The sequence below is a fragment of the Procambarus clarkii genome, chromosome 92, assembly GCF_040958095.1.
Source record: "Procambarus clarkii isolate CNS0578487 chromosome 92, FALCON_Pclarkii_2.0, whole genome shotgun sequence".
In the NCBI taxonomy this organism is placed as follows: Eukaryota; Metazoa; Arthropoda; class Malacostraca; order Decapoda; family Cambaridae; genus Procambarus; species Procambarus clarkii.
In genome coordinates, this window is record NC_091241.1 from 13,100,290 (window position 1) to 13,112,831 (window position 12,542).

The window sequence follows — 12,542 nt, forward strand, 5'->3', positions numbered from 1 at the left end:
CAGTTTTTAGAAGTTAGTTTGGTAGACTTGGGTGCCAGTTCGCAGTACCCTGCCTGTGCTTCCCTTAGTGTGTTAAAATGGCAGACATCCCCCCCCCCCCCACCAGGAAGGCAGAAACAAAAACAAAAGAAAACCCCTGCAAGAGAACAATGTACTCAGGCGGAACAGAGCTGGCCGCTATAATAGGTGATAACTAGCTGTGCAGTACCCCGCTTCCCTACCATTGACGAAAACTACCTCCTACCCAGAGACAAACAAGGGCAACAAAACCCCAGCTAACCCCAAGGGCGTCAAGTACCGAGCAGTAAAAGACACAGCGGAGGTAGATCCCAAAGAGACTTGTGGAAGGAGGACCCAAACCCCAAGGGCAGTACTTACAGGGCACCTAGGGAAGAGAACCCTAGGCACATGCAACCCAAGTACCGTGGAATATTACTCCTGGCTCACACACCACCTGTAGAGACAGCCCCCACCACAAGGCACAGAACCAAAACAAAACCGGAGCCAGAGGCACACGACTTCTCCAGAATCGCATCAGCCAAGAACTGCCGGTTGGATCACCAGCACGGGAAGTCTAGGGCTCCCCCCTTCCCCTCCCGGGGAGGGGGGGGGGGGTTGCACAGATGGTGGCGCAGCAACGTGATGACGTCATGCTAGTTTGCTATTTTTGTTTGAGGAGTTCTGTCTACTCATTCGGCTTTCGGTAGCAATATTTTGACCAGAATTGGGGTTTGTTTTGGGGCGCCCACCTTACTGGGTGCCTGTTTTAGTCGATGGCAGACATAGAATGCTCCCAACCACAGGGGGGTTTCTATAGGCCATTGCTCCTCGTGCCTCTCTGAGGAGACCAGGTTCTGACTCATGGTCCCCGGTAGGCAAGAACTCCAAGCACATTGACTGATGCCAGAAAGTTATACATATCCATTCAGCCTGGATAGCTCTGAGGAGCTAACGAGCTCCCCCAGAAATCTTTATATAGAAGCACAATAATATAGAATATGGCACAAGTATTTGGCAGAAAATACTTCCATATGCTCCGAAACTGCTAAATGTAGCTCAACTTTTATAATATAACTGGAAAAATTAGACAAAATGGGGAACCATTCACATTCACAAGCTCAATTGTCCATTAGCAACAACGCCACTACAGTAATCATATAATGGTCATTTGAAAAATGCAGCAAATTTTAAATTTCCATGCTTACAGATCATCCAAAATGCATTCTTATTTTTCGTTAAATTTACCATGGACTTCCTGACTGATCAAGACTAATAAATATTTGTCAATAAAAAAGAATGCACTAGCAGTATATGGGACAAGACATTTCCTCATTAGTTATCACATTTATAATATCGGTTTGCTATGTGTAGAAAAAAAATTGACCTTGACATTATGTTTTGTAAACTGGTTAAAGCAGGACAGCAAGTAGAAACAACTGTAAAAAAATACCAACTTTCAGAAATCAAAGGTACCTTGGAATGTAAGGTCAGGGAAATTATCATTCAACTTCTCAAATACTTTGTAGACCCACATCCTCATGACTCCTGTATTCCAGCATTTACACCACATACACATACACAATGACATCAAACTTCTAGAATGAAAAATCATCCATTGACATACATTACTTTGTAACCAAAATAGATGAATACAGTGACACAGGATATTTAAAGATTTGCATACATAAATGCTTACCTCGTTAGAATCCTTCCATAGTTGAACAGTTATGTTTGGTAGAGTTGTACGACAGTCGAGAACGAGCGTTTCTGCTGTTGTGATTCTTATGTTTTTTAACATTCTTCCCTCATCCACCAAATCCTTCTGACCATCTGTTGTAAGAGAGAGACCTTCAGTACTTTTGATGAGTGTGCCATGTGGGTGTGTTGTGAGTGCCATAGGTATCCTGTGGGTCTTTTGCATAAAGCAGTTAGCAGCCTAATAAAGAGTCTATTTGAGCCCAGTGTATATAACCTATTAACCAGTTAAATTTATTACTATGGATAATTTATGGAACATCAGTAGTCTTACCATACACATAGATGTAAGTCCGGTCCGCTCTCTCTGTGGTAATGTTGTAGTATTCAACATCATAATAGGCGCAGTAGAAGTACCCAGTGTCACTGCTATATAAATCTTTCATCTGTGAAAAAAATAAAGTCCTAAATGTAATGAAATGCTGTTTTCTGGAGGGCCCTTAATAGCTTCCCAAGCCTTAATTCTGTTACCACCATACCTTAGCCCAACACAACAGGCTTCCAAGACTTAGTTATTGCCTACTGGAGGCCAGGAAAAAAATCTGGACCACTGTACAGGGGAGGCAAGCAGAAGATCAGAGACCAACAAAACTGAGGGAAAATCAAGAGAATGTATTACAACAAAAAGCAACTGCTCTAAGGAAATTAGGCACCCCTGGCTAAACAAGACAAATACAGTAGAGTACTGTACTGTAATTGTGATGTGCCTTGCCACCACTAGACGGTGGCCACACCCAAGCTCTCAGCCATCCTGCCTCTTCATTCTATAGCCACCTGTGCAAAACCCCAAAACCACACAGGAAGGAAAGAGAATAAGGTTGGGAAGGAAAACCACTTGGGTTTCACGAGATCAGGGCATTTCATGACATTCACTGCTTGATTTCTGGAAGGGACCCTTCAGTACCTCCTCGAGCATACTAACAAAGGTGTCTTAATAAAGAAGGATGCCTTTTCTTATAAACAAAAAATGTACTGTACTGGGCTGTCTCATGGGAAAAGACAAAGGGAGGGCTGGGTCGAGGAATAGCAGTGAAAGGTAGGAAGGGACAGGTTGGCTGAAACCCTTGGGTGACCTAAGCTGCCATCTTGTGGCAGTCAGGGGACCTTAAGATTAGGATATTTCCCTCAAGTAGTCTCTTTGTTTTGTTGCACTTACACTTTCTGATGAGTGTTTCACAGCTTTTGTAATTGATCTCTGATCCTGTTGTCTCCCTCACCTCACAGAGTGAACCAAATTCTGGTACTGACTTCTGGCAGGTGACAGCTGGGTTGCAAAGGCCTGCTATGTTGGACTGAGATGCTGTGTTATTAGAGCTGGGGAAGCTACTGAGGGATCCTCTCCTGGATGTGTGAATATTACAGCACTGTTGTGTCTAGTGCTGCCTGATGCCAATTGACTATGACTGGAGTTTGTCAGTCTTTAGAATACATTAATAACAAACAGGAATATGATAAGTTCAATGGAAAACAATTAAATCTGGACCAGTGGATATGTTACCAATGCTGATGTGAAACAACAGAGAAAGTGTTGACTGTTTTAAAGAGTGAGCTTACAAGGTTCTTCAAAGTATTGCTGGTTATTTAGACTGTATCAAGCTTTTCATTACCCTATACACTACCTTTAAAAAAGGAAGAGGAAGGTCTCACAGCTAATGCATGCACAATAACTTGAATAGTGGCAAGTAATGAGAGTACCTGTGGATGCCCATAGAAGAACTTATGAATGCCCATAGCAGCATCCAAGAATGCCCATAGCAGCATCCAAGAATGCCCATAGGTGCATCCAAGAATGCTAATAGGAGCATCCAAAAATGCCCATATAGGAGTACTAAAAATACCCATAATGTACATGCATCATAGTGTGCCATGGTAGTACAACAACTGTCAGCCCATCCAGCACATGAAGAGCCAAGGATAGTTACATACCGTTAAAGTAGACACATAGGGATAGTCTGTCCCATGATGCTGCTCGTGAGTGATGGTTAGATACTCAGTACCATTTTCTAGATACTGAAAGATAAAAAGAGAGAAACTTAAAAAATCCAAATCCACAAATGTGCATTCATTATACAGTATATCTTAAATATGGACATTTAAGCTAACAATTATTATATACAGTACAGTACTGTAGTTCAAATTTTAACCTGTATATAGACATTGCAAAATGTATAGAATACCTGTAGTACTGTATTTATTTTTCATGATTTATTTTGGTTTGCTTTCAACTGGTGAACTGAGCCAAAATACAGTAACCAGTTTAGTTCTGCCAAATATTTATCTGTTGCCAACACCAGCGACCACAGCTTGTGGTATAAGAAGGGTTGAACTTTTACACACCAGGCTAAGGAACTCTATACTGTACATGAAACTGTAGTTAATAGTAATTAAACATTTTATTATTTTCACCATAATTAAAAGAGATTATCATGATCAAGATAATAGATATGGGGGCAAATGGGGGGGGGACCTTCGACAAACTGCCGGCTTCCTGTCCTAGTCAAAGCCACTAGCGTTAGTGGTCCTCAGGTAAGTTCAGATATTTGACTATGACCTGTTAAACTGCCTTTACTTTAAATGTTTTCAACACTTATATTAGTAGACCTAGCAGTAGTCTAAGAGTAGCATGGATAAAAGTAGATTGATTAAAAATGGTTGGCATTTATATGGCCACAGTACAGTACAAGTATATACAAATTAAAATCAGTTTACCTGACTTTACCTGAAAGCCATTATCTCTTTAGTGGCCTTAACAAGAACACAAAGCTGGCGGCTTGTCAAAGGTCCCCCACCCCATTTGTCCTAATGATTTTATTGTTTTTTTTTTTTTAATTCAGCAGTGTTTTGGCATTTACAGCTTCAGCAGGTAGGCGGTTCCATGTTTTTTATGCACATTATTTTTCATGTCAGGATCATAATACAGTATAAAAAAAAATTGTATTACCTTCTAATATTTCCAGAGGCAAACATATAAATTGTGTCAGTCAAGACATGTATGAAATATGAAGTATGAAATATGAATATGAAATATGAAATATGAAATTCAAATATGAAGAGGAATCTCAAATTGGCAAGGTCAATGTAAATGTTTCGAACCATATTGGAATCTGACCCAAGTATCGTATTCCAAAAATGCGATACGATACTCCAAACAAGAATTCTTACAAGAGTTATATACAGGGCCGTCAAGTTTTTGCATTTTACCCTACAAAAGGTTACCGGGGAACAAGGATATGCTCCTAACTCAACAACTTAAAAATGGGATAAGAACACAATAAATGTATTGATTAAATAACAACCTCCCCCCCCCCATTAATTAATTTGGAATTTTAAAATAAGACTAAGTAGTGGAAGATAACGGAAGAAATAGTTAATAATAATAATAATAATAATAATAATAATAATATTTTATTTAGGTAAGGTACATACATACAATAAATTTTTACAAAGATTGGTTGACTTATAGGTAGAGCTAGTACATACAATGCCTAAAGCCACTATTACGCAAAGCGTTTCGGGCATGATAAACTTAAATGACAAGCTTAATACTAATTGAGCATAATGAGTAGATGAAAACAAGAAATGCAAACATAGATGAAAAAGCAGCACAAATACAAATATGTCGACAAACAGCGCTCTTTAAAGAAAAACAGACATTGGTTGACAATAAAAGGGTAAGGTAGGTTACAGGGAATTTATTAGGTATAGCTTCGTTTTTAACTTAAACTGGTTGAGAGAGGTACAGTCTTTAACATGGTCGGGAAGGTCATTCCACATTCTGGGCCCCTTGATTTGTAGAGCATTTCTAGTTTGATTAAGTCGTACTCTAGGAATATCAAAACTGTATTTATTTCTGGTGTGGTGCTCATGGGTTCTGTTACAACCTTCTATGAAGCTTTTGAGATCAGGATTGGCATTATAGTTTAGCGTTTTATATATGTATAATACACATGAGAGAATGTGCAGAGACTTAATGTCTAACATATTCAGAGATTTGAGTAGGGGTACCGAGTGATGTCTGGGACCAGAGTTGGATATTGTCCTAATAGCAGCTTTGTGTTGAGTAATTAGAGGTCGTAAGTGATTTTGGGTAGTAGAGCCCCAAGCACAAATACCATAGTTGAGATATGGATAGATAAGGGAGTAATAGAGAGTCACCAGGACAGGGCGTGGTACATAATATCTGATCTTAGAAAGAATGCTCACAGTTTTTGAAACTTTTTTTGATATAATTAGAATGTGTCCCTGGAAATTCAGCTTGTGGTCAATGAGAATGCCAAGGAATTTGCCATCTAATTTGTTACAAATTTGGGTATTGTTTATTTTGAGATTTATTTGATTAGAGGATTTATTGCCAAACAGAATATAGAAAGTTTTGTCAATGTTAAGGGTGAGTTTGTTGGCAGTTAGCCAAAGATGGACTTTATTAAGCTCAGTATTTACTGTGGCATTTAGAGCAAGGGGATCAGGACTGTGGAGTAAATGAAGGTTGTGTCGTCAGCAAATAGAATTGGTTTGAGGTGTTGGGAGGCATTTGGAAGGTCATTAATGTAGATGAGAAAGAGGAGAGGGCCAAGTATGCTGCCCTGAGGAACACCAATGTTGATGGGTAGGGTGGGAGAAATTGTATTATTCACAGAAACATATTGGAGCCTGTCAGTAAGGTAGGATTTGAGGTATTGTAGGGAGTGTCCTTGTTACGTACCCCTATAAGATACGTAAGTAAATAAATTAATATGTACATTTATAATTGTGTGTAAATTACAAGTATGTATATTGATATACTTATATGTTCTATGCAAAAGTAATTTCATGTTACAGTGTTGGCGTTAGGCCCAACGTATCGTGGGAATGATTGTTTTATTTCTTTGTGTGCTCAGTTTTCCCACGGGAACTAATGATTTATATGTGATCATATGTGGGTAACAGAGGTGAATAATAATTGAGTGAACTGTATCTGGCAAATTGTCGTGGGATAGTCCGTTGCTGGGTGAGCATGCCATTATTCCCCTCTGTATGCGTATTTTAATTACTATGTAAAGAAATAATTACCTTATTTTTGTATATCAATATGTATTAATTATTCATTAAGTTAGTTTAAGATTACTCTTGTCACAATGTATTGCTCCATTGTTGAAATAATAAATATTGTAACTTTGGCAAATTGTTCGCGGGGCAAGGCAATGTTTTTGACTCCCGCGTTATTGTTATTCAGTAGCTGATCCGGAACCAGAGAGTTAGCATCTGGTGGAGTTAAGTTATACATTTTTTGTTCTGTCATAGCCATACATATAATAATATTAATTTAATGTCTGGAAGATAGTGATATTTTTAATGTGATATATTGTGACCAAATAATCATCTGTTTGCTATTGAGATTTATGTAATATATATCTATATAAGATTTTATATCTATTCTTTCAGTCCTAAAGGAAGATTTTTATTTACGTGCTCATTACTTATCAAGGGGTTATACTGGTGACCCGCTCTTGTGAACAGCAGTTTTTTAATAACCCTAGACCTTGTTGTTGTTAGCTGTTTCAGGGTCACGAGCCGTAACGTACGATAGGTAACAGTCCTCTGACTCCATAATGATGTAATTTAAGAAGAAGGTTTTGGTGGTTGACAGTATCAAAAGCTTTACGCAGGTCCACAAATAACCCAACAGGGAACTCATTATTATCAAGAGCTGTATGAATCGAGTTAAGCATACTAATAAGTGCATTGTTAGTGCTTTTTTTGGGTCTGAAGCCATATTGGCAAGGGCTAATTATATTGAGTTTGGCTAGATATGAGTAAAGCTGCTTATAGATTAGTTTTTCAAAAAATTTTGACAAGTTTGGCAGGATTGATATAGGTCTGTAGTTGTTAACATCTGTGAGATCACCACATTTGTGGACAGGCGTTACTCTCGCTTTTTTTTAGAATATCAGGAAAGGTTTGGAGTTCAAGTGACTTGTTGAAGAGCAAAGCAATAGCAGGGGCTAAAGATCTGGAGGCTTTTTTGTAAATTAAAGTTGGTATCTCCTCAAGGGCACTAGACTTGGTTTTAAGGGAAAGGATTATCTCATTGACGTCAGTGGAATTAATAGGCTTTAGGAACAGAGACTGTGGATAGTTACCTGTAAGATAGTCCTTAATGTCAGTACTGGAAGATGGAATATCATTTGCAAGGGATGAATCAATGGAAGAGAAGAACCTATTGAACTCAATAGCAGAATCAGAGGCTGAAAGCTGACCATCGTTATTAGACAGGAGAGTCGGTTTGTTATTTAAAGACTTCTTTGATCCCAATATTTGTGAAATTGTGCTCCAAGTTTGTTTAATGTTGCTCTTTATTTGGGTAAATTTATCTTCGTAGTATTTAGTTTTGGCTCGTCTAATTATCTTAGATAGCAATAATGAGTAATTCTTTGAGAATTCTTTGGAGACAATTCCTAACCTATACTTCTTCTCAAGGTCATGTTTTTTATTAATAGATTTAAGTATTCCCTTTGTAAGCCAGGGATTGTTAAGCCTTTTGGTTGTGACTTGTTTTGTAAGCATAGGACAGTGGGTATTATAAAGGCTAAGAGTTTTTTGAAGAAAAGATTGCACTGCTAGGTTGATGTCCTCTATGTTACCTAACTCGGACTCCCAGTTGACATTATCAGCAGCAGTTATAAAATTGTCTATAGCAGTTTCATTGTGCAGTCTAAAACGTATCTCTCTTGACTCAAGAGGTGGTTTGCTAATGTTAGTTAAGAGAAATGTGGGGTAATGGTCTGTAGTGCTATCGGTGATTATACCTGAAGTAAGCTTAACGAATGACCTTGACTGGTTGAGCTGTTCAGCGTACAATGCCGGGTCATCTGTGATGGAAAGTGTTGGGATCTGTTAATGACGTTATAAGGCAGAAAACCCCAGCGTCATAATCACTGTTTTTAATATGGGAAAACCTGCAGCCACTTAACGTTTGCAACCCTGCCTCCACGTGGTTCTTAGTGATGTGATCCACAGTGTGGGTTTCGTCGAGGCTAGGGCTCTGATCTCACGAATTATAATTATAGTGAGCTACGACTCTCTGATCTCATGAATCATAATTACAATGAGCTAGAGCTCTGATCTCATGAATAATAATTATAGTGAGCGAGGGCTCTGATCTCACGTATAATAATTAGTGAGCGAGGGCTCTGATCCCACGAATAATAATTATAGTGAGCGAGGGCTCTGATCTCACGAATAATAATTATAGTGAGCGAGGGCTCTGATCTCACGTATAATAATTAGTGAGCGAGGGCTCTGATCTCACGAATAATAATTATAGTGAGCGAGGGCTCTGATATCACGAATAATAATTATAGTGAGCGAGGGCTCTGATCCCACGAATAATAATTATAGTGAGCGAGGGCTCTGATCTCACGAATAATAATTATAGTGAGCGAGGGCTCTGATCTCACGTATAATAATTAGTGAGCGAGGGCTCTGATCTCACGAATAATAATTATAGTGAGCGAGGGCTCTGATCTCACGAATAATAATTATAGTGAGCGAGGGCTCTGATCTCACGAATAATAATTATAGTGAGCGAGGGCTCTGATCTCACGAATAATAATTATAGTGAGCGAGGGCTCTGATCTCACGAATAATAATTATAGTGAGCGAGGGCTCTGATCTCACGAATAATAATTAAAGTGAGCGAGGGCTCTGATCTCACGAATAATAATTATAGTGAGCGAGGGCTCTGATCTCATGAATTAGTAAATGAGAAGGATGAGTATAGGAGTGCAGCCTCCGCTGACTGCAACAATAATTAACTGATATCTGTCCGGAGAGAAGGTTCTCATACTGGGTTGTTGTTGTTGTTGTTTTAGGGGCGACGACGATCGTGGGATCGGATGCGCCCCGGCGGACCAGTTAAGGGTGAATCGTGAAGTCTGGAAATGTGAAACGCCAAGCCAAAACGCGAAACTAGTGACGCCAATCACTAGAAACTAATATGCCATACGGCAAATAAACGCAGTCAGGCAGATGATTGGGGAGTCCCAGGAGTCCCTCAGGGTGACAAGCACCGGCCCCGCCCCACACAGAAAACATCAAGTAGCAAAACCAAAACTCTGACCCCAACTTAAACGCAAAAAGTCATCCAGTGTCCTCCGGCAGAGCAGAAGCCGGCCGCCCACCACGGCTGAGGGCACACCAGGAGCCCACCGAGACCCGCCAACCCCCGGCACTTCTCGGCCAAGCCGGCCCCCGAACACCGTCACCCCGCCGGGAGAACCAGCCAGTACACGTAAAAAAAAAACCTCTATCAACAATCCTGTGACCCAAGGCGATATGTGCGCCAGGCGTTGTACAATCGGACCGCTGAAAAAGGGATGCCAAACGGCAGTAGCAAAGCCAAAACGCGAAAACAAGACGTGACCAGGCGGCCCCCAGGCGGAGGAGGTGTCCAGACGTCCGCTCGGCTTCAAGGTTGAACCAGGAGTTGCGACTGGGTTGTTTAGGTTGCTTTTCTAGTTCTAACCACAATATACAAGCGTATTGTTAATTCAACGCGTTTTCAACAGTTTTTAACATAGTTTTGCATTGTCAGATCTGCTTCAGCAGGTGTTCAAAATGTCAAAAAGAAACTTAGCAGCTGAGATACAGACTTGTGGACTGGCCACTGCTTAGACTGGTTATTGAACTAAAAGCTCGTTGAATTCTGTCTACAGGACGACCATAATTGCCAACTGATTCAGTGAGCTAGCAAACCTGGTCACTTTTTACGAGCTCCTCGCCAACATTAGGGAATTGAAATTAGACATGGATGTTTTATTAAAACTTGTGCTCTTTACTAAGGTAAGTAAAGAACACTTTATTAAGGTAAGGTGTGCTGTTGTGTTACCTGTGTCTTTATTAAGGTAAGGTGTGACGTTACCTGGGAGGTCCAGTTCCAATAGAGTGGTTCGGTGCCCTCACATCGGATGGAGAAGATTTCCTCGGATGTCACCGCTACTTCCTCACTCACGTTGAGACGGGGGGGCCTACTGCTCCATGCTCCTCCCACTGTAATGAAAGACAACACTGTCATACCTCACACAGTAATGACACAACACTGTCATACCTCTCACAGTAATGACACAACACTGTCATACCTCACACAGTAATGACACAACACTGTCATACCTCTCACAGTAATGACACACAACACTGTCATACTTCCCACAATAACGACACACAACACTGTCATACCTCTCACAGTAATGACACAACACTGTCATACCTCTCACAGTAATGACACACAACACTGTCATACCTCCCACAGTAATGACACAACATTCATACCTCTCACAGTAATGACACAACACTGTCATACCTCCCACAGTAATGACACAACAGTCATACCTCCCACAGTAATGACACAACATTCATACCTCCCACAGTAATGACACACAACACTGTCATACCTCCCACAGTAATGACACACAACACTGTCATACCTCTCACAGTAATGACAGCAGTCATACCTCCCACAGTAATGACAGCAGTCATACCTCCCACAGTAATGACAGCAGTCATACCTCCCACAGTAATGACAGCAGTCATACCTCCCACAGTAATGACAGCAGTCATACCTCCCACAGTAATGACAGCAGTCATACCTCCCACAGTAATGACAGCAGTCATACCTCCCACAGTAATGACAGCAGTCATACCTCCCACAGTAATGACAGCAGTCATACCTCCCACAGTAATGACAGCAGTCATACCTCTCACAGTAATGACAGCAGTCATACCTCCCACAGTAATGACAGCAGTCATACCTCCCACAGTAATGACAGCAGTCATACCTCCCACAGTAATGACAGCAGTCATACCTCCCACAGTAATGACAGCAGTCATACCTCTCACAGTAATGACAGCAGTCATACCTCCCACAGTAATGACCAGTCATACCTCTCACAGTAATGACAGCAGTCATACCTCTCACAGTAATGACAGCAGTCATACCTCCCACAGTAATGACAGCAGTCATACCTCTCACAGTAATGACAGCAGTCATACCTCCCACAGTAATGACAGCAGTCATACCTCTCACAGTAATGACAGCAGTCATACCTCCCACAGTAATGACAGCAGTCATACCTCCCACAGTAATGACAGCAGTCATACCTCCCACAGTAATGACACACAACACTGTCATACCTCCCACAGTAATGACAACACTGTAGAGGAGGAAGGAACACTCACCATGCCACACAAGCACCAGCAGGGGTAGACAATAGATCTTCATCACGGCAGCACCTTGGATGTCGTCATGGACCAAGCCACCACTTCTGCACGGGGGTAGAATTTGTTCACATATTAATAATAATTATACTACTACAACTGTACAAACACAATTATATATGTAACTAGATGAGGTACGCGGCTGTGCCCGGGTCTCGCTCTCCCTTCCCTTCTCTCTTCTCTTTCCCCTCTCTCTTCCTATTTCTCCCCTCCTCTCCCTCGCCTTTCCATCCTTCTTGCCCTCTCCTATTTTCTCTCTCTCTGTCTCTCTTTATTATCTTCTTCCCACGTTCTCTGCAGAAAAAAAATCACAGTAACGAGGTATCTTTGTTTTTCTTTCTCCGTCTCAGAAAATGTAATATTACGAAAAGATGAACAATTTATCAAAACTTTATGAATAACAAATCCCCGATTTCAGACTTAAAAAAATCGCAGAAGGGTTGGGGAGGGGGAAGGAAGATTTGAGTGAATCTTTCTTAAACCATGGCAAGGTTGCCGACCCCAGTCATCCTATGACACTCACATACCACTGATGT

General features: G+C 40.7%; 1 protein-coding gene across 14 annotated transcripts in view; it reads right to left on the reverse strand.

Moving 5' to 3' along the window:
- LOC123775022 (vascular endothelial growth factor receptor 1) overlaps positions 1-12,542 on the reverse strand; it is a 122,418-nt gene that overhangs the window by 71,574 nt on the left and 38,302 nt on the right. For all 14 annotated transcript variants that reach the window (XM_045769771.2, XM_045769772.2, XM_045769773.2 and 11 more), the window contains 5 exons: positions 11,968-12,053; positions 10,655-10,782; positions 3,682-3,765; positions 2,030-2,141; positions 1,697-1,830 (listed from right to left, as the gene is read on the reverse strand). In XM_045769771.2, the coding sequence (XP_045625727.1) occupies positions 1,697-1,830; positions 2,030-2,141; positions 3,682-3,765; positions 10,655-10,782; positions 11,968-12,010 (501 nt within the window). In that variant the 5' untranslated portion in view covers positions 12,011-12,053. The remainder of the gene's footprint in view (positions 1-1,696; positions 1,831-2,029; positions 2,142-3,681; positions 3,766-10,654; positions 10,783-11,967; positions 12,054-12,542) is intronic.